Source organism: Coregonus lavaretus, assembly GCF_964263955.1.
Source record: "Coregonus lavaretus genome assembly, chromosome: 23".
Classification (NCBI taxonomy): domain Eukaryota; kingdom Metazoa; phylum Chordata; class Actinopteri; order Salmoniformes; family Salmonidae; genus Coregonus; species Coregonus lavaretus.
Window position 1 is genome coordinate 23,441,646 of NC_140010.1, and position 22,665 is coordinate 23,464,310.

A 22,665-nucleotide genomic window follows, 5' to 3' on the forward strand; every position below is an offset into this window, starting at 1 on the left:
CAAAAAAAAACAAGTATTCAGACCCTTTCCTCAGTACTTTGTTGAAGCACCTTTGGCAGTGATTACAGCCATGAGCCTACTTGGGTATGACACTACAAGCTTGGCACACCTGTATTTGGGGAGTTTCTCCCATTCTTCTCTGCAGATCCTCTCAAACTCTGTCAGGTTGGATGGGGAGAGTCGCTGCACAGCTATTTTCAGATCTCTCCAGAGATGTTCGATTGGGTTCAAGTCCGGGCTCTGGCTGGGCCCCTCAAGGACATTCAGAGACTTGTCCAGAAGCCACTCCTGCATTGTCTTGGCTGTGTGCTTAGGGTTGTTGTCCTGTTGGAAGGTGAACCTTCACCCCAATCTGAGGTCCTGAGCGCTCTGGAGCATGTTTTCATCAAGGATCTCTCTGTACTTTGCTCCGTTCATCTTTCCCTCGATCCTGACTAGTCTCCCAGTCCCTGCCACTGAAAAACATCCCCACAGCATGATGCTGCCACCACCGTGCTTCACCGTAGGGATGATGCCAGGTTTCCTCCAGCCGTGACGCTTGACATTCAGGCCAAAGAGTTCAATCCTTCGACCTCATGGCTTGGTTTTTGCTCTGACATGCACTGTCAACTGTGCGACCTTACATAGACAGGTGTGTGCCTTTCCAAATCATGTCCAATCAATTTAATTTACCACAGATGCACTCCAATCAAGTTGTAGAAACATCTCAAAGATTATCAATGGAAACAGGATGCACCTAAACTCAATTTAGAGTCTCATAGCAAAAGGTCTGAATACTTAAATAAATAAGGTATCTTTTATTTATTTTGTATACATTTGCAAAAATTTCTAAAAACCTGTTTTTGCTTTGTCATTATGGGGTATTGTGTGAGATTTATGAAGATTTTTTCTTCATTTAATCAATTTTAGAATAAGGCTTTAACGTAACAAAATGTGGAAAAAGGAAAGAGGTCTGAATATTTTCCGAATGCACTGTATATAGGGAATAGGGTGCCATTTAGAACGTAACCAAAGTAAAATGGCCTCACTTGTTATCAGCGAGGAAGTCGACCACAGACTTCTTCAGGCAGTACAGGTGGGCGTCCACAAGGCCAGTTTTGATGTGCATCCTTGGATGTCTGAATGAAAGTGAGAGACAGAGACGTAGGCGGTAAATCAAATCACATTTTAACTAACTAATTTCTCTATCCCTGTGTTGTAACAACATAGTAGTTGTTATAGAAACATTGTATTAACATGTCTTAGCACATACACTAGCAATTGGTTTGGAGTTGAGAGCGATCTTTGCTATCACCCACGTGGGCTAAGGATTATTCCCTATTTCACTTTTATAAGTCAACTGTTAGTAGAGTAATAACAGTGTTACTATACAGGTATAAGGGGAACTTAATGTAAACTTTAACCGTACATGTTTACTGAGAACACAGGTGGTGCCAGTACCACAGTTAATGTCACTGTTCATGGCACAACACACTATAAAGTATACTGTAGCAGACACTGAGGCACCAATCCTCTTTCCTTACATGAGCAAAATCACTTTCTTTCTTCTTTTTTTTTTTTACACGTTTTGTTTTTCTTCTCCAGATGTTTTTTTAATTAGATGACAAAGAGTAAAAATAACTACAGTCTTTAATTTTGCTTTTCATTCTACCCCCTTAATTACTGTTGAAAGCAGTACGTGACAGAACAAACAGAACATCTGCTATGATAAAAAAAGAGGTGATATAAAAGTCCTGCATCTGTGTATTGTCCCCTGCCAGCCTCCGTCCGCAGGCTCTGTCCCAGACGCTTGGCTGTCATGGCAACCGTGTCCAGTCTGGACTGCAGTGAGTGCTGCATTAACTGGTCAGATGCCAACACCAGCGGACCCCCCAATTGTTTAACAGCCTGCGATTGACATGACAATGCTCTGGGTATAGAGCCTCTGTGTCCAGGCAGGGCAGGCTTCTATAGAGCCCAGGGCTAAAATGGCACCCTATTTCCTATATAGTGCACTACAAGTAGAGCACTATATAGGAAATAGGGTGCCATTTGGGACACAGTCCAGAGCCGGCTGCCTGCCTGCCTGCCCTGGAGGCCAGTCTAATTCATCTGAGAGCAGCAGCAGCCAGGCTGTCTGAGTGATGTGGGAAGTCTCTGAGTTGCAGCTGAAGGCAAAACAAAGGTTGTTGCACCAGGCAGGAAGAAAGAGAGGGGGAAAACGCACAGGATCAGAGATTGTGGTGGCATTGTGTTGAAAAGCTTTAATTGAGTTGAGAATAATTGCTGTTTGGGTTTTATTTTTGAAGTCCTCGGGTGAAATTATCATTATAATATAACTTTCTATACTTGCCGAATGGTGGTTAGTTACAGAATTAAATCTAAGCCTACAGTCGAAATTGCCTAAAGAAGCCAACATCAATTCTAAGACAGTGATGTCAGTTAGCAAAGCTAGCACTGTATTCACAGTAGATATGACCATGGTGAAAGGCCTCTGTAAGCACTGCTCACATAAAGCACTGCTCTGCTCACGTGGCCAGGTGACCCGACTCCATAAACAGCTCCTTGGACAGTACCAAGGAAATGGATCATAAAAGACCATAGCCATACACTCACTAGCCTATCTTCTATATGACCTCTGGATTAGAGCACCAGGTGAAATAAATGAAAACTCCCCCAAACACCCACCATGATCAGAGTGGTGAAGCACCACCATAACGAACTGGCTATCCAGCCTGCCTGGTGGTGTCACATTCAACTGGGCCCCCCATACCCCCCGTCTCCCCTTAATGTGACATTTATGAAGCGAAACCATAAGAAAACCATCTCATCTCTGAGGCTTTATGTGAGAGCCTCCCCTCTCAGTCTTTTCTTGAGTGAAGAATGCGATTTGAAACATTGAGAATGAGTCAGGAGGTCTGTTTGGCCATGCAGATTTCAGAACCAGATGCCGGGCCGTGTAAATCACATTGTGAGGGGGAGGAGGGTAAACAGGCAAGAGGTAAATTATGACAACTTTGAGCCATTCCATTAACCAGCTCACAGAGGGGTCATGTGTTGAATCCACCAACAAGAGACTGAAAACAAAGACAGGAATATTCTAGCACATCACACCACCCACATGTGGTCCCAATGTGCTCCTCCAGTCCACACACAGACCAGAGCAGAGCAAACAGGTTGTCATATCCTGTGTGTGTGTGTGAACTGTACGCCAAATGCAGATGGAAGTAAATGAGATTTATAGGAACACCCAGCATCTGACATCATTGTTTGGCACCTGTTGGGCCAGGCAGGCAGGCAGGGAGGCCAAGCAGGAGAGATACCCAGGGATCAGTGTACCGTGGCTGGTGGTCAGGTGTGGTGTGGCGAGTATGGGAGGGGTTTGGGGGGGTGGGGGGTGACAGGTGCCCTTTATGGAGCAGGACACCATGGTTAAACACAAGCAGGAGCGGCTACAGGCCTAGTCTGTCCGTCCAATGGGAAGGCCTACATGCTGGAGGAAGGATCCCAATTTGGGTGATAATTTTAGAAGAAATACAATTCAAATCGTTTGGCCATAAGCCACTGCATTTCCCAAACAAGTAAACAAGTCTAATGTGTGATTCCTGGTAGTCTAGGGGGCCTGGCTGATGAGTGAAACAGAACATTGTTGCAAAACTCCTCAGGCTAGGGTGATTCACTCCCAAGCTTAATGACTTACTACTAAAAACCTCTAAATGAGCACAATCCACATGGCAGCAGTGCTGTGCTGTGAGGTAATGGTGCTTGTGCTTCTCTCTGAGGGGACAGTGCTAACTGCTGTTCTGGACCTAGTCTGTGTCAACACCACTGCAAGGCCCAGACAAATTTGCTCAAGCATCCAGCTACACTGCGCTTTACTATAAAGACCTAGGCTCTTTGTCCTCTCTCGTGTCTGAACACAGAAGGTAAATACGAACGGCCCAAAAATGTCCAGACTTGGGTAGTTAGTTGGGAAAATGTGCAGTTAAATGTATAGATTCCCTGCCATCGGACAATACATTGACGCTATTTAAAGAGAAGAATGTTTGAGGAGTGTGCTTCATGGCACACAGTGGACAAGACACATACTGTATTACTTGTTTTGCAATGGTACTACATTCTTCAAATATATTTAGTGTTGCAGGAACCAGGTACTGTAGACCTCAAGTGATTGACCAAATCCATGGTTTCATCCTGAAAGAGAATGAAACTATGGTAGTACATACTGTATGAAGACTATGACTATGAAACCTCTGCTGAGTTTACAGTGGAAAGTGGAGCAACATCGTATGCAAGAGCAATCTGCAGGAGCCTTCACACTGTCAAATCAATTCAGGGGCCAACTCATATCACATGTGTAGCAGGTTTTCAGCTTCTATTTAGCTCACATGTGGAAATGGGTAGTGAAAGGTGTCACCACTCACAGACTACTAGTATGGGGAAAATGTGGTGGTAATCTAGGACAGGGGTCAAGAACATGCAGTTTGTGGACTGCAACCAACAAATACTGGTAAGAGAACTGAAGAGATAGTTATCTTTAAGGGCTGAAAACTAACTTAAGATCCTAACCCAAGATCTGCATTTGTAACTTGCCCATTCGCATAACTCATGCATTGATATCAATGGTCCCAGGTTAGCAGTACCACAGGACAGGACAGCAGCATGTGTGACAGCAGTCCAGAATTCCCATTCCATACGTCACCCAGCCCATGTCTGTATAAATACAACGGCAGACAAGTAAAGACTCTGGAGACAGCTCAGACAAACAGCCAGGGAACGACTGGAGCTGGTGGGGGAGACTTTCAGACGTCTAACACCGTGTTCAAACTTCCTACGCTCAGGAAAAATAGGGTTAATGGGGGAAACAGAGTCAAAACAGACTTTTGACATCTTAGGCTGAAATAAGCGACAAGGCATCGATACTTAGGCTAGCTTAAGAGTTAGGCTAGCCAACAGCTTTGAGATATCACAAAACTCACTACACCTCAGTCTCTCAATAAGTGGCCTAGTGCTCATTGACAACTTATCTTTTAAAGCTCAACTAGGGTAGATTTACATTTTCTTATCCAGAGCGACTTACAAATTGGTGCATTCACCTTATGATAGCCAGTGGGACACCCCCTTTACAATATTATTTTTTTTGGGGGGTGGGGTAAGGGGGGGTAGAAGGACTACTTTATCCTATCCCAGGTATTCCTTAAAGAGGTGGGGTTTCAAGTGTCTCCGGAAGGTGGTGAGTGACTCCGCTGTCCTGGCGTCGTGAGGGAGCTTGTTCCACCATTGGGGTGACAGAGCAGCGAACAGTTTTGACTGGGCTGAGCGGGAACTGTGCTTCCGCAGAGGTAGGAGGGCCAGCAGGCCAGAGGTGGATGAACGCAATGCCCTCGTTTGGGTGTAGGGACTGATCAGAGCCCAGCCAACAGCGAGTTGCAGTAATCCAGACGGGAGATGACAAGTGCCTGGATTAGGACCTGTGCCGCTTCCTGTGTAAGGCAGGGTCGTACTCTGCGAATGTTGTAGAGCATGAACCTACAGGATCGGGTCACCGCCTTGATGTTAGCGGAGAACGACAGGGTGTTGTCCAGGGTCACACCAAGGCTCTTTGCACTCTGGGAGGAGGACACAACAGAGTTGTCAACCGTGATGGCGAGATCATGGAACGGGCAGTCCTTCCCCGGGAGGAAGAGCAGCTCCGTCTTGCCGAGGTTCAGCTTGAGGTGGTGATCCATCATCCACACTGATATGTCTGCCAGACATGCAGAGATGCGATTCGCCACCTGGTTATCAGAAGGGGGAAAGGAGAAGATTAATTGTGTGTCGTCTGCATAGCAATGATAGGAGAGGCCATGTGAGGATGACAGAGCCAAGTGACTTGGTGTATAGTGAGAATAAGTGAGGGCCTAGAACTGAGCCCTGGGGGACACCAGTGGTGAGAGCACGTGGTGCGGAGACAGATTCTCGCCACGCCACCTGGTAGGAGCGACCTGTCAGGTAGGACGCAATCCAAGAGTGAGCCGCGCCGGAGATGCCCAACTCGGAGAGGGTGGAGAGGAGGATCTGATGGTTCACAGTATCAAAGGCAGCAGATAGGTCTAGAAGGACGAGAGCAGAGGCGAGAGAGTTAGCTTTAGCAGTGCGGAGAGCCTCCGTGATACAGAGAAGAGCAGTCTCAGTTGAATGACCAGTCTTGAAACCTGACTGGTTTGGATCAAGAAGGTCATTCTGAGAGAGAGAGCAAGAGAGTTGGATAAAGACGGCACGCTCAAGAGTTTTGGAGAGAAAAGAAAGAAGGGATACTGGTCTGTAGTTGTTGACATCAGAGGGATCGAGTGTAGTTTTTTTTAGAAGGGGTGCAACTCTCGCTCTCTTGAAGACGGAAGGGACATAGCCAGCAGTCAAGGATGAGTTGATGAGCGAGGTGAGGTAAGGGAGAAGGTCTCCGGAAATGGTCTGGAGAAGAGAGGAGGGGATAGGGTCAAGCGGGCAGGTTGTTGGGCGGCCGGCCGCCACAAGTTGCAAGATTTCATCTGGAGAGAGAGGGGAGAAAGAAGTCAAAGTATAGGGTAGGGCAGTGTGAGCACACACTACCAGTCAAAAGCTTGGACACATTTACATTTTAGTAATTTAGCAGACGCTCTTATCCAGAGCGACTTACAGTTAGTGAGTGCATACATTTTCATACTGGCCCCCCGTGGGAAACGGACCCACAACCCTGGCGTTGCAAGCGCCATGCTCTACCAACTGAGCTACAGGGGACATATTCATTCAAGGGTTTTTCTTTATTTTTACTATTTTCTACATTGTACAATAGTAGTGAAGACATGACAACTATGAAATAACACATATGGAATCAAGTAGTAACAAAAAAAGTGTTAAACAAATCAAAATATATTTTATATTTGAGTTTCTTCAAAGTAGACACCTTTGCCTTGATGACAGCTTTGCACACTCTTGGCATTCTCTCAACCAGCATCCTGAGGTAGTCACCTGGAATGCGTTTCAATTAACAGGTGTGCCTTGTTAAAAGTTAATTTGTGGAATTTATTTCCTTCTTAATGCGTTTGAGACAATCAGTTGTGTTGTGACAAAGTAGGTGTGGTATACAGAAGATAGCCCTATTTGGTAAAAGACCAAGTCCATAATATGGCAAGAACAGCTCAAATAAGCAAAGAGAAACGACAGTCCATCATTACTTTAAGACAGTCAATAAGGAACATTTCTAGAACTTTGAAAGTTTCTTCAAGTGCAGTTGCAAAAACCATCAAGCGCTATGATGAAACTGGCTCTCATGAGGACCGCCACAGGAAAGGAAGACCCAGAGTTACCTCTGCTGCAGAGGATAAGTTCATTAGAGTTACCAGCCTCAGAAAATGCAGCCCAAATAAATGCTTCACAGAGTTGAAGTAACAGACACATCTCAACATCAACTGTTCAGAGGAGACTGTGTCAATCAGGCCTTCATGGTCGAATTGCTGCAAAGAAACCACTACTAAAGGACACCAATAATAAGAAGAGACTTGCTTGGGCCAAGAAACACAAGCAATGGACATTAGACCGGTGGAAATGTGTCCTTTGGTCTAGAGTCTAAATTGGAGATTTTTGGTTCCAACCGCCGTGTCTTTGTGAGACGCAGTGCGGGTGAACGGATGATCTCCGCATGTGTAGTTCCCACCGTGAAGCATAGAGGAGGAGGTGTTATGGTGTGGGGGTACTTTGCTGGTGACACTGTCTGTGATTTATTTAGAATTCAAGGCACACTTGGCTACCACAGCATTCTGCAGCGATACGTCATCCCATCTGGTTTGGGCTTAGTGGGACTATCATTTGTTTTTCAACGGGACAATGACCCAACACACCTCCAGGCTGTGTAAGGGCTATTCTACCAAGAAGGAGAGATGGAGTGCTGCATCAGATGACATGGCTGACCTCAACCCAATTGAGATGGTTTGGGATGAGTTGGACCGCAGAGTGAAAGAAAAGCAGCCAACAAGTGCTCAGCATATATGGGAACTCCTTCAAGACTTTCGGAAAAGCATTCCAGGTGAAGCTGATTGAGAGAATGCCAAGATTGTGCAAAGCTGTCATCAAGGCAAAGGGTGGCTACTTTGAAGAATCTGAAATTGAAAAACGTATTTTGATTTGTTTAACACTTTTTTGGTTACTACATGATTCCATGTGTTGTTTCATAGTTTTCATGTCTTTACTATTATTCTACAAATGTAGAAAATAGTAAAAATAAAGAAAAACCCTGGAATGAGTAGGTGTCCAGACTTTTGGCTGGTACTGTGTGTATATATATATATATATTTAGGTCTATACGAGATTTTTGAGGTTGTGCATGTTTGTGCCTTTTATGTGTGGATACAATTTGCCTGTCTTTCAATGTGCATGTGTAGGCCTTGATGTTCAGATGTTTCCTCACAAGTATTTCAGTGTAAGTAAGCTCAGTATGAATGTAGTGTCACAAGCCCACAACTGTGTGTGACGTCCTGGTGTGTGTCTACGTGTGTGTATTTACTTGAGCTGGGCGATGTGGACAGAAATCCAAATTGCGATAAATTGTCTGAATTGGTGCAATAATGATAATTAGAACGATACGTTTATAACATTACTGTGCACCACAGCTTTTATTAAATTATCCTTAAACTACTACTACTAATTTGATGGTTGTAGCCATCAATTGTCTCATTAAAAGGTCCAATGCAGCCATTTCTATCTCAATATCAAATAATTTATTGGTAACAATTCAGTACCTTACTGTCTGGGAGTGGTCTGATTGGGGAGGGGAAAACTGAAAACTAACTTATTAGCAGAGAGGTTTGGAACTCTTTCTTATTGGTCTATTAACTCATTTACTGCCTGGTGAGGCAGACCAAAACTCCATCCCACCAAAACAGGCTGAAATTTCAGGCGGTCTTTTCAAACAGCTCTTACACTAAAAAGGGAACTATCATCATGTTCACAATTTCACAGTATTATTCCAACCTCATAGTGTGGAAATATACACTGACTCAAAAAAATCAAGGGAACACTAAAATAACACATCCTAGATCTGAATGAATGAAATAATCTTATTAAATACTTTTTTCTTTACATAGTTGAATGTGCTGACAACAAAATCACACAAAAATTATCAATGGAAATCTAATTTATCAACCCACGGAGGTCTGGATTTGGAGTCACCCTCAAAATTAAAGTGGAAAACCACACTACAGGCTGATCCAACTTTGATGTAATGTCCTTAAAACAAGTCAAAATGAGGCTCAGTAGTGTGTGTGGCCTCCACGTGCCTGTATGACCTCCCTACAAAGCCTGGGCATGCTCCTGATGAGGTGGCGGATGGTCTCCTGAGGGATCTCCTCCCAGACCTGGACTAAAGCATCCGCCAACTCCTGGAGAGTCTGTGGTGCAATGTGGCGTTGGTGGATGGAGCGAGACATGATGTCCCAGATGTGCTCAATTGGATTCAGGTCTGGGGAACGGGCGGGCCAGTCCATAGCATCAATGCCTTCCTCTTGCAGGAACTGCTGACATACTCCAGCCACATGAGGTCTAGCATTGTCTTGCATTAGGAGGAACCCAGGGCCAACCGCACCAGCATATGGTCTCACAAGGGGTCTGAGGATCTCATCTCGGTACCTAATGGCAGTCAGGCTACCTCTGGCGAGCACATGGAGGGCTGTGCGGCCCCCCAAAGAAATGCCACCGCACACCATGACTGACCCACCGCCAAACCGGTCATGCTGGAGGATGTTGCAGGCAACAGAACGTTCTCCATGGCGTCTCCAGACTGTCACGTCTGTCACATGTGCTCAGTGTGAACCTGCTTTCATCTGTGAAGAGCACAGGGCGCCAGTGGCGAATTTGCCTTTCTTGGTGTTCTCTGGCAAATGCCAAACGTCCTGCACGGTGTTGGGCTGTAAGCACAACCCCCACCTGTGGACGTCGGGCCCTCATACCACCCTCATGGAGTCTGTTTCTGACCGTTTGAGCAGACACATGCACATTTGTGGCCTGCTGGAGGTCATTTTGCAGGGCTCTGGCAGTGCTACTCCTGCTCCTCCTTGCACAAAGGCGGAGGTAGCAGTCCTGCTGCTGGGTTGTTGCCCTCCTACGGCCTCCTCCACGTCTCCTGATGTACTGGCCTGTCTCCTGGTAGCGCCTCCATGCTCTGGACACTACGCTGACAGACACAGCAAACCTTCTTGCCACAGCTCGCATTGATGTGCCATCCTGGATGAGCTGCACTACCTGAGCCACTTGTGTGGGTTGTAGACTCCGTCTCATGCTACCACTAGAGTGAAAGCACCGCCAGCATTCAAAAGTGACCAAAACATCAGCCAGGAAGCATAGGAACTGAGAAGTGGTCTGTGGTCACCACCTGCAAAACCAGTCCTTTATTGGGGATGTCTTGCTAATTGCCTATAATTTCCACCTGTTGTCTATTCCATTTGCACAACAGCATGTGACATTTATTGTCAATCAGTGTTGCTTCCTAAGTGGACAGTTTGATTTCACAGAAGTGTGATTGACTTGGAGTTACATTGTGTTGTTTAAGTGTTCCCTTTATTTTTTTGAGCAGTGTATATAAAAACACAGGAAAATCACATATTTGACTGCACTTGGCCTTTAACAATCACCCATATTAGCAAACATTTAATTTCAAACTTCACATTTCTCTAGTAATGCCTGCAGTAAGTGATTGGTATGGTCGGTGTCGATAATTTTCGGTTTATCGTCCCAGCTCTAGTATGTACGTACATGCTTGCATGTGTTTGCTACATGCGTGTGTGTGTGTGTGTATCTCCACATTAGCGTGTGTGTGTGGCTGATTTCCTTTTGCAGGGAAGCGTGCTTGCAGCTGCTGCGGCCCCTCTCTTATTGGGCAGGATTTACAGTGGCTCTGGCTCCCTGAAGTATTTACGAGCTCCCAACAGACCAGCGCCCACAGCCCAGCCAAGAGCCCAGGACCTGAGTCCACAGCCCAATACCAGCACCCCAGGACCAAGGCCCAGACCATAACCCAGAGCCAGACCTACACCCCAGAACCAAAGCTTAAGACCAGAGCCCATATTTACAGTGTCTCAGAGTATGACTGCTGATCTAAGATCAGGGGCCATATCTATAGTGTCAGAGCAGGAGTGCTGATCTAGGATCAGGTCCCCCCTGTCCATGTAAACTTATTATGATCTAGAAGGAAAAAGCGATCCTAGATCACTACTCTGAGATGCTGTGTGAATCTGGGCCCAGGGCTGCAGTCCAGGCACAGCTAGTGTGCTGACAGCTTCCAGAGCCTCTTCCTATTGCAGCCCAGACATCATATACACATGCTACACTGGGGACTCAACATAATGCTACAAAGGTGTTCATGATACGTTTTGCACAAACTAGTTCGCACCAGTATTTGATGACTATTGAGATAAGCTATTTATTTAAAAAATAATATGACTATGGTGTTCTATCAGCTCTAAATAGCCTAATCCCAATATTTATTTCATAGTGGGCAGTACATCTACAAGTATTTTACATCAATATGTCATTTTACCAATCTGGTCAGGTATAAATGTAGGATTTAGGCAACACCTTTGGCAATTGAACAAACATGAATTCTGCTTTAAGTCTTTTAAGACTTAGGGTGGTGATGGAATAAGAGCTTAACTAGAAGACTTAGGAGCAGCCAAATGCAAGCACACACTCACCTCAACGCTAAAGCCTCTTGAAAAAAAATCTAAATGGATGTTGGAAAAAAAGAGAGAACAAGTGAAAGAAAAGAAACAGGGCCTAAGCTGGAACAGGAGGTCTGCTGTGGAGAAACAGCAGAGGACAGCCAAAGCAGGAGCAAATCCCTGTATAGCTGGAGTAATTGGCAAGTCTCATGACAGTCAAGGCTGGGGAGAGCTGTGTTTTTATTAGCAATCCCACACAAATGAAGGGTCAGAGCTGAGCGAGTTTGCATTGTTCCCTCCAACACTCCTCAACACCCCCGCCTTACCTTGTGCTCACACACACACCACACCACACACAAAAAAACCCTGCTGGTTAGATACGGATTGGGAGAACGATAGCAAGCTAGCAGTCAGAACTCAGAACAGGAGTAGCTATAAAATATGTATCCCTGAATTGCTAAACTGGGGAGGTGTTAGTTGTTGTGCTTCCCAGTTCCAGGTCGCATTATTTGAAAATGATCTGAAACGTCATTCATAGTGTGAAAAGTACTTGATTCAACACAGCAATGACAAGATATGAATGAAAATCCTACAGAGCATCTAATAACATTTGATTAGAGTAAATACATCACCTGGTAGATAATGTGCAGTATAAGAGCCATACGCGATATAGATAGCCAATGGAGTCTACATAATGGTTCTGAGCAATACATTTGAGTAATAACCAGTGTAAACCACTGGTTGTGCTGCTCAAGTAATACTCACTTTCTCATTATGGACTTCCTGATGACTAGACCTTCGTCCAGGTCGGCCTCATTGGCCATAAAGAGGAGCCTCTTTCCTGTTCCGTCCACCCCAACAAAGTCCCTCTGCTCCCCTGGGAGAAGGAAGACACCAGAGGAACAATCACACATCTATGGCTAAGATCTCACCACACGGCTAACAAGCTAGCTATCTGCCCAGCTTGTAAACTAACATCTAGGCCTATGGATGTTCACTCAGTTTAATAACACAGATTTATAAATAAAAACGTTAAAGAGTTTGAATGTAGAATATTACAAGCAAATAAACAGTTAACTGAGGAATAGCCTTATTTGGAAATGCAACTTCAAAAGTTACGATGTCAGCCACAAAACTACTGACAGATTATATGACGAGGTAGTGCTTTGTATTCTGCACTTTTTTGTGCAGAGCTGGAGTAATACTGGGAGTTGTAAAATTTTGTGAATCTTGTGTACCTGTTTTTTTCTTTCCCTTCTGTCCGGGGACAGTCTCCGTGAACTCGTGGGCTTTGCTCATCAGCATTGAGAGGGTAGCATTGTGAGCCCGGAACAGGTCGACCACCTCGTGGAGAGCAGCGTCCGTTATCAGGTCACAGCTCACCACTAAGATGTCTGTCTGGAGGGAGACATGGAGGAGGACCACACATTCATCCAAATTTAAGAGATGGAGGACCACAGAGATTCTCTTTACCTTGTCTTATTTTTTTTAAGCAAAAAACAATTTAGGCAACAGGGATCTTGATCCAGGAGGGGATTGAATGTCTCTGCTGTAATCAAGAAGCTTGGTTGGCTAGAAAGTTAGCAAACCAAATGCTTAGCTGGAGCCCTGAGCTGGATATAATTTCTTTATAATATATACAGTGAGGGAAAAAAAGTATTTGATCCCCTGCTGATTTTGTACGTTTGCCCACTGACAAAGAAATGATCAGTCTATAATTTTAATGGTAGGTTTATTTGAACAGTGAGAGACAGAATAACAACAAAAACATCCAGAAAAACGCATGTCAAAAATGTTATATATTAATTTGCATTTTAATTAGGGAAATAAGTATTTGACCCCCTCTCAATCAGAAAGATTTCTGGCTCCAAGGTGTCTTTTATACAGGTAACGAGCTGAGATTAGGAGCACACTCTTAAAGGGAGTGCTCCTAATCTCAGCTTGTTACCTGTATAAAAGACACCTGTCCACAGAAGCAATCAATCAGATTCCAAACTCTCCACCAAGACCAAAGAGCTCTCCAAGGATGTCAGGGACAAGATTGTAGACCTACACAAGGCTGGAATGGGCTACAAGACCATCGCCAAGCAGCTTGGTGAGAAGGTGTCAACAGTTGGTGCGATATTCGCAAATGGAAGAAACACAAAATAACTGTCAATCTCCCTTGGCCTGGGGCTCCAAGCAAGATCTCACCTCGTGGAGTTGCATTGATCATGAGAACGATGAGGAATCAGCCCAGAACTACACCGGAGGATCTTGTCAATGATCTCAAGGCAGCTGGGACCATAGTCACCAAGAAAACTATTGGTAACACACTACGCCGTGAAGGACTGAAATTCTGCAACACCCGCAAGGTCCCCCTGCTCAAGAAAGCACATATACATGCCCATTTGAAGTTTGCCAATGAACATCTGAATGATTCAGAGGAGAACTGGGAGAAAGTGTTGTGGTCAGATGAGACCAAAATGGAGCACTTTGGCATCAACTCAACTCGCCGTGTTTGGAGGAGGAGGAATGCTGCCTATGACCCCAAGAACACCATCCCCACCGTCAAACATGGAGGTGGAAACATTATGCTTTGGGGGTGTTTTTCTGCTAAGGGGACAGGACAACTTCACCGCATCAAAGGGACGATGGACGGGGTCATGTACCGTCAAATCTTGGGTGAGAACCTCCTTCCCTCAGCCAGGGCATTAAAAATGGGACGTGGATGGGTATTCCAGCATGACAATGACCCAAAACACACGGCCAAGGCAACAAAGGAATGGCTCAAGTAGGAGCACATTAAGGTCCTGGAGTGGCCTAGCCAGTCTCCAGACCATAATCCCATAGAAAATCTGTGGAGGGAGCTGAAGGTTTGAGTTGCCAAACGTCAGCCTCGAAACCTTAATGACTTGGAGAAGATCTGCAAAGAGGAGTGGGACAAAATCCCTCCTGAGATGTGTGCAAACCTGGTGGCCAACTACAAGAAACGTCTGACCTCTGTGATTGCCACCAAGGGTTTTGCCACCAAGTATTAAGTCATGTTTTGCAGAGGGGTCAAATACTTATTTCCCTCATTAAAATGCAAATCAATTTATAAAATTTTTGACATGCGTTTTTCTGGATTTTGTTGTTGTTATTCGGTCTCTCACTGTTCAAATAAACCTACCATTAAAATTATAGACTGATCATTTCTTTGTCAGTGGGCAAACGTACAAAATCAGCAGGGGATCAAATACTTTTTTCCCTCACTGTATTTATAATATATATTTCGAAATACCTCGGTATACGGTATAAACGGTATATCGCCCAAGCCTAACCAATACTAATATTAAGGCAGTTAGTGGCTTGAGAAGAGGAGGACGGGTTTTCACTCAAAACAGTCAGGCCCCAGTAAACAGTTGAATTGAATCACTGATACAATAGAGAACTCAGAACACATAGCAGTTCATGACTTTGATAGGAGAATATCACAGCTGGCACTAGTCAAAAGGGCATAAAAGTTACCATTAATTTATCTCTAAAAGGAAACAAACACAGTGATGACCTATGACCAACATGTTTCAAGCAGACCACCATAGTCCCTGTGCCCAAGGACACTAAGATAACCTGCCTAAATGACTACCAACCCGTAGCACTCACGTCTGTAGCCATGAAGTGCTTCAAATCAAATCAAATCAAATTTTATTGGTCACATGCGCCGAATACAACAGGTGCAGACATTGCAGTGAAATGCTTACTTACAGCCCTTAACCAACAGTGCATTTATTTTAAACAAAAAAAGTAAGAATAAAACAACAACAACAAAAAAGTGTTGAGAAAAAAAGAGCAGAAGTAAAATAAAGTGACAGTAGGGAGGCTATATATACAGTAAAATAAAGTGACAGTAGGGAGGCTATATATACAGGGGGGTACCGTTGCAGAGTCAATGTGCGGGGGCACCGGCTAGTTGAGGTAGTTGAGGTAATATGTACATGTGGGTAGAGTTAAAGTGACTATGCATAAATACTTAACAGAGTAGCAGAAGCGTAAAAAGGATGGGGTGGGGGGGCAGTGCAAATAGTCCGGGTAGCCATGATTAGCTGTTCAGGAGTCTTATGGCTTGGGGGTAGAAGCTGTTGAGAAGTCTTTTGGACCTAGACTTGGCACTCCGGTACCGCTTGCCGTGCGGTAGCAGAGAGAACAGTCTATGACTAGGGTGGCTGGAGTCTTTGACAATTTTGAGGGCCTTCCTCTGACACCGCCTGGTATAGAGGTCCTGGATGGCAGGGAGCTTTGCCCCAGTGATGTACTGGGCCGTACGCACTACCCTCTGTAGTGCCTTGCGGTCAGAGGCCAAGCAGTTGCCATACCAGGCGGTGATGCAACCAGTCAGGATGCTCTCGATGGTGCAGCTGTAGAATTTTTTGAGGATCTGAGGACCCATGCCAAATCTTTTTAGTCTCCTGAGGGGGAATAGGCTTTGTCGTGCCCTCTTCACGACTGTCTTGGTGTGTTTGGACCATGATAGTTCGTTGGTGATGTGGACACCAAGGAACTTGAAGCTCTCAACCTGTTCCACTACAGCCCCGTCGATGAGAATGGGGGCGTGCTCAGTCCTCTTTTTTTTCCTGTAGTCCACAATCATCTCCTTTGTCTTGGTCACGTTGAGGGAGAGGTTGTTGTCCTGGCACCACACGGCCAGATCTCTGACCTCCTCCCTATAGGCTGTCTCATCGTTGTCGGTGATCAGGCCTACCACTGTTGTGTCGTCGGCAAACTTAATGATGGTGTTGGAGTCGTGCCTGGCCATGCAGTCATGGGTGAACAGAGAGTACAGGAGGGGACTGAGCACGCACCCCTGAGGGGCCCCCGTGTTGAGGATCAGTGTGGCAGATGTGTTGTTACCTACCCTTACCACCTGGGGGCGGCCCGTCAGGAAGTCCAGGATCCAGTTGCAGAGGGAGGTGTTTAGTCCCAGGATCCTTAGCTTAGTGATGAGCTTAGAGGGCACTATGGTGTTGAATGCTGAGCTGTAGTCAATGAATAGCATTCTCACGTAGGTGTTCCTCTTGTCCAGGTGGGAAAGGGCAGTGTGGAGTGCGATAGAGGCTGGTCATGGCTCACATCAACACCATCATCCCAGAAACCCTAGACCCACTCCAATTTGCATACCGCCCCAACAGATCCACAGATGATGCAATCTCTATTGCACTCCACACTGCCCTTTCCCACCTGGACAAGAGGAACACCTACGTGAGAATGCTGTTCATTGACTACAGCTCAGCGTTCAACACCATAGTGCCCTCAAAGCTCATCACTAAGCTAAGGATCCTGGGACTAAACACCTCCCTCCTGGACTTCCTGACGGGCCGCCCCCAGGTTGTAAGGGTAGGTAACAACACATCTGCCACGCTGATCCTCAACACGGGGGCCCCTCAGGAGTGTGTGCTCAGTCCCCTCCTGTACTCCCTGTTCACCTATGACTGCATGGCCAGGCACGACTCCAACACCATCATTAAGTTTGCTGACGACACAACAGTGGTAGGCCTGATCACCGACAACGATGAGACAGCCTATAGGGAGGAGGTCCGAGACCTGGCTGTGTGGTGCCAGGATAACAACCTCTCCCTCATCGTGATCAAGACAAAGGAGATGATTGTGGACTACTGGAAAAAAAAGAGGACTGAGCACACCCCCATTCTCATCGACGGGGCTGTAGTGGAACAGGTTGAGAGCTTCAAGTTCCTTAGTGTGCACATCACCAACGAACTACCATGGTCCAAACACACCAAGACAGTCGTGAAGAGGACACGACAAAGCCTATTCCCCCTCAGGAGACTGAAAAGATTTGGCATGGGTCCTCAGATCCTCAAAAAGTTATACAGCTGCACCATCGAGAGCATCCTTACTGGTTGCATCACCACCTGGTATGGCAACTGCTCGGCCTCCGACCGCAAGGCACTACAGAGGGTAGTGCGTACGGCCCAGTACATCACTGGGGCCAAGCTTCCTGCCATCCAGGACCTCAATACCAGGCGGTGTCAGAGGAAGGCCCTCAAAATTGTCAAAGACTCCAGTCACCCTAGTCATAGACTGTTCTCTCTGCTACCGCACGGCAAGCGGTACCGGAGCGCCAAGTCTAGGTCCAAAAGACTTCTCAACAGCTTCTACCCCCAAGCCATAAGACTCCTGAACAGCTAATCATTGCTACCCGGACTATTTGCACTGCCCCCCCACCCCCACCCCCCTCTTTTACGCTGCTGCTACTCTGTTTATTATTTATGCATAGTCACTTTAACTCTACCCACATGTACATATTACCTAAATTACCTCGACTAGCCGGTGCCCCCGCACATTGACCCTGCACCGGTACCCACCTGTATATAGCCTCCCTACTGTTATTTTATTTTACTGCTCTCTTTAGTTATTTGCTCTTATTTTTTTTACTTAACACTTTTAAAAAAAATGCATTGTTGGTTAAGGGCTTGTAAGTAAGCATTTCACTGTAATGTCTACACCTGTTGTATTCGGCGCATGTGGCAAATAAAATTTGATTTGATTTGACAATATCCTCTTAAACTGTTTCTAAAGCATGCCCAGGACCCTTTCACATCAGAGTCTGTGACATTATTCTGCCTAATAGGAGGAACACCCTTCAAATGAAATTGAACAGACATTTAGATGTCCCTAGGCAATGCTCAATAAGTTATCACGCACTCCAGCCTTGAATTACACTTTATTCCGTCCAGCTTTACGTTATGCTTAAAACACCCGAGCTTCCTCGCAGTTGTGACATTCATCTCAAACGATGTGCATATATGCATGAACATATGAGCCAATGATGCTCCATAAAAAGTCCTTAGCGCATGAAAAGTTTGGCCATGTTTTTCTTAACGACAGTCACAACAAAAATGGGTTCATAAGAGGGGTGGTGGTGCTGGGGGGGGGCAAAGTGGAGAGAGAGAGGTGAAGAGAGAGAGTGGAGAGAAAGAGAGAGTGGAGAGAGAGAGAAGGAGCGGATAAGGAGGGTGAACCTCCTTGATAAACATTGTGCTCTCCTAACTCCCAGGCAGCCTAGCGTAGTGTAGCAAGGGGCACAGGGGAATCCAGCAATAAATCCATTGCTGCATTTGCCATTGTTTCTGTTTGAGATGTCTGGTTCCCATCTGCTCTGGCCATCTTGGGCCTGTGGATAAATAAACAGGGAAGGCAAGTGAGGAGTGAGGCCTGTTAAAGCATGCCTGGCTCTATAAAGGCTGCATGCCTCATTGGGGAGGTCTGGGGAGAGGCCCTGCCGTGACGTTCTGCACACGGGGCATGCAGCTCAGCAGTCAGGCTCTGCTCCGCTCCACAGTCCACAGCACACATGGTCAACAGATAACAACCAGGCCAGAGCCATGGGCCCCAAACCCCACTGTCTGTCTCTGTGCTACTGGAGACTGTAGAGAGACTACCGGAGCATCTTCTCCTATTGCTAATCCCAAAACGATGGTTTTCAGACCGGTTTTAAAAGTTAGAACAGACATTTGTGGGGGTGGGGGTTTGGTTTCAACATACAGTACCAGTCAAAAGTTTGGACACACCTACTCATTCAAGGGTTTTTCTTTATTTTTACTATTTTCTACACTGTAGAATAATAGTGAAGATGTCAAAACTATGAAATAACACATACGGAATCAGGTAGTAACCAAAAAAGTGTTAAACAAATCAAAATATATATTATATTTGAGATTCTTCAAAGTAGCCACCCTTTGCCTTGATGACAGCTTTGCACACTCATGGCATTCTCTCAATCAGCTTTACCTGGAATGCTTTTCCAACAGTCTTGAAGGAGTTCCCACATATGCTGAGCACTTCTTGGCTGCTTTTCCATCACTTTGCGGTCCAACTCATCCCAAACCATCTCAATTGGGTTGAGGTCGGGTAATTGTGGATGCCAGGTCATCTGATGCAGCACTCCATCACTCTCCTTCTTGGTCAAATAGCCTATACACAGCCTGGAGGTGTGTTGGGTCATTGTCCTGTTGAAAAACAAATGATAGTCCCACTAAGCGCAAACCAGATGGGATGGCGTATCGCTGTAGAATGCTGTGATAGCCATACTGGTTAAGTGTGCCTTGAATTCTAAATAAATCACTGACAGTGTCACCAGCAAAGCACCCCCACACCATCACACCTCCATGCTTCACGGTGTGAACCACACATGCGAAGATCATCCGTTCACCTACTCTGCGTCTCACAAAGACACGGCGGTTGGAACCCAAAATCTCAAATTTGGACTCATCAGACCAAAGGACAGATTTCCACCGGTCTTATGTCCATTGCTTGTGTTTCTTGGCCCAAGCAAGTCTCTTCTTCTTATTGGTGTCCTTTAGTAGTGATTTCTTTGCAGAAATTCCCACAGTCTCCTCTGAACAGCTGATGTTGAGATGTGTCTGTTACTTGAACTCTGTGATGCATTTATTTGGGCTTCATTTTCTGAGGCTGGTAACTCTAATGAACTTATCCTCTGCAGCAGAGGTAACTCTGGGTCTTCCTTTCCTGTGGCGGTCCTCATGAGAGCCAGTTTCATCATAGCGCTTGATGGTTTTTGCAACTGCACTTGAAGAAACGTTCAAAGTTCTTAACATTTTCCGGATTGACTGACCTTCATGTCTTAAAGTAATGATGAACTGTCGTTTCTCTTTGCTTATTTGAGCTGTTCTTGCCATAATATGGACCTGGTCTTTGACCAAATAGGGCTATCTTCTGTATACCAACCCTATCTTGTCACAACACAACTGATTGGCTCAAACGCATTAAGAAGGAAATACATTTCACAAATTAACAAGGCACACCTGTTAATTGAAATGCATTCCAGGTGACTACCTCATGAAGCTGGTTGAGAGAATGCCAAGAGTGTACAAAGCTGTCATCAAGGCAAAGGGTGTCTACTTTGAAGAATCTCAAATATAAAATATATTTTGATTTGTTTAACATTTTGTAGTAACTTTTTGTTACTACATGATTCCATGTGTGTTATTTCATAGTTTTGATGTCTTCACTATTATTCTACAATGTAGAAAATAGTAACAATTAAGAAAAACCCTGGAGGAAGTAGATGTGTCCAATCTTTTGACTGGTACTGTATATTGTCAAGAAAGATTTTGAAGCTATGAAATACTTTTCACAGTAAATCGTGACAAAAGTAAACATTTGCTTGAAATATATCCCATTGAGTGTCCCTTTGAGGCATCAGTTATATTACCACAATGAACATAGAAATAGGCTACACTTATTATATTCAGGTCAGGTCACATAACTACATATGCATCTAATACACGGGCAAGTACATCTGGCTGTACAATGTTGTATACTGTCAACAGCTGGGATAATCCCCCATTAGCTGAAGTCACAACATCAGAGTAAACCGATTTGCTAGGCAGCTCCTAATGGTTAAACACATAGCACTCATTTCTATTTCTGAGTCCCAAGTTAACCAACCACCAAAAGTGGCAAAAAGCCCTTTGTTGCTGCTGGTCAAGAGGGACGGGTCTGTCTGTCACCTCACACGCTGTCCGGTCGGGCAGTCGGTTGGTGGGTCGGAGGCGGACTGAGGGTTGTCAGACAGTCAGTAGGCAACTCTGTGGGTATGTTCCAAATGGCACCCTATTCCCTATATAGTGCACTACTTTGAACTGAGCCCTACGAGCCCTGGTCAACAGTAGTGCACTAGATAGTGAGTAGGGTGCCATTTGGGACGCAAAATGTGACACTGGAATGGTGTCAGCTGGAGGATTATCTGACAGGGTTTGTGGCCTTTCAGCAGGCCTGATCTCTGGTGGTTAGGTCAGGGCCACCCACACTGCCTGCCTGCCTCCCCTGCCTGGTTCTGCCCGGCTGCCCCAAGTCCCTGTTCCCCCCTCCCAGGCTCCCTCCCCTCTCAGCCAGGTGAGACCACCCTGCATGCAGCACTGGAGAGAGGAGAGAGGGTGTGCTCTCTCTCTCTATCTATCTGACAGGAGGGCCTGCACGCTATTCCTGCTGTCTCTACACAGTCCACAGACGGACACACACACGGCACGCACAAACACACACATTGTGCACATACACACACGGAGCACGCACACACAACACGCACGCATGCTCATTGAGCGGACTGAGCAATCAGCCAGACACCTCTGGTTTCAGCAGTTAGGCAAAATCTCTGCTGAGCACTCTCAACTTGCATTTACAGTTGAGACATTCCAGTGACAACTGATCTCGATTTAACAGTTTGGGTTATGTGTGCATGAACAATAATGCGGAGGGATGCTTTTTTCAATATGCATTTTGTACTGTAGATAACGCTAATAATATCCAACAATATTTAAAATTGCATTACAATAGAATTAGTTCATAATCTTTCTTATCCATACCTCATCACCAACACATGCCCAAAAATGAAATATCAGAAAAAGATTGACTGGTTCAAACTTGTTTTAGCCTTATTCAAGTATAGTCTCTTTTATTGTATGCACTTATGACAGAGGGGGGAGCTCTACCAAAAGCTGTGTGTGTGTGTGTGTGTGTGTGTGCGTGCGCACATGGGAGGGAATAGCAAGAACTCCTGACCTCCTGCTCTCATTCAACCATGTCTCCTGTGTCCCCACTCACATGAAAAGCCTGCTCTGTGTCATACATACTGCCCAAATCACAGGCAAACGTCAATGTGGCTTAATGCTTTATCACTGCACTGAACACATAGTCCTTGTACATTCATCTTTTTTCAATAGGTGACTTTAGGCAGATGGAATTTACAGTATTTAGTCAGATACACCCATCATTCTCCAGGTGCAGTGTGTTCGTGTTGATGGGAAGGTCTGGGAGGGGAGAGACAACAGTGATTCCTATGCGGGGATTTGGGTTTCTTCTCTCATCACCTCAGTGTCTGTTTGTGTGCTGGGGGACTATGCAATGCAATGCCTTTAATCTACGTGACTGTGCTGGATTAGGAATAAAGGCATGTGGAGGCACTGGGAGGGAAGGAGCATGCTGGAGCCAGTCCCCTTCTCTCCCTGGAGGCCAGCTGAGTCGG

At 45.5% G+C, this 22,665-nt stretch overlaps 1 protein-coding gene across 1 annotated transcript in view; it reads right to left on the reverse strand.

Annotated features, from left to right (window-relative positions):
- LOC311098934 (translation initiation factor eIF2B subunit gamma-like) overlaps window positions 1-22,665 on the reverse strand; it is a 59,168-nt gene that overhangs the window by 27,568 nt on the left and 8,935 nt on the right. The window contains exons 4-6 of the mRNA XM_084139488.1: window positions 12,884-13,043; window positions 12,411-12,522; window positions 1,029-1,118 (exon numbers count right to left, since the gene is read on the reverse strand). Coding sequence (XP_083995614.1) covers window positions 1,029-1,118; window positions 12,411-12,522; window positions 12,884-13,043 — 362 coding nt within the window. The remainder of the gene's footprint in view (window positions 1-1,028; window positions 1,119-12,410; window positions 12,523-12,883; window positions 13,044-22,665) is intronic.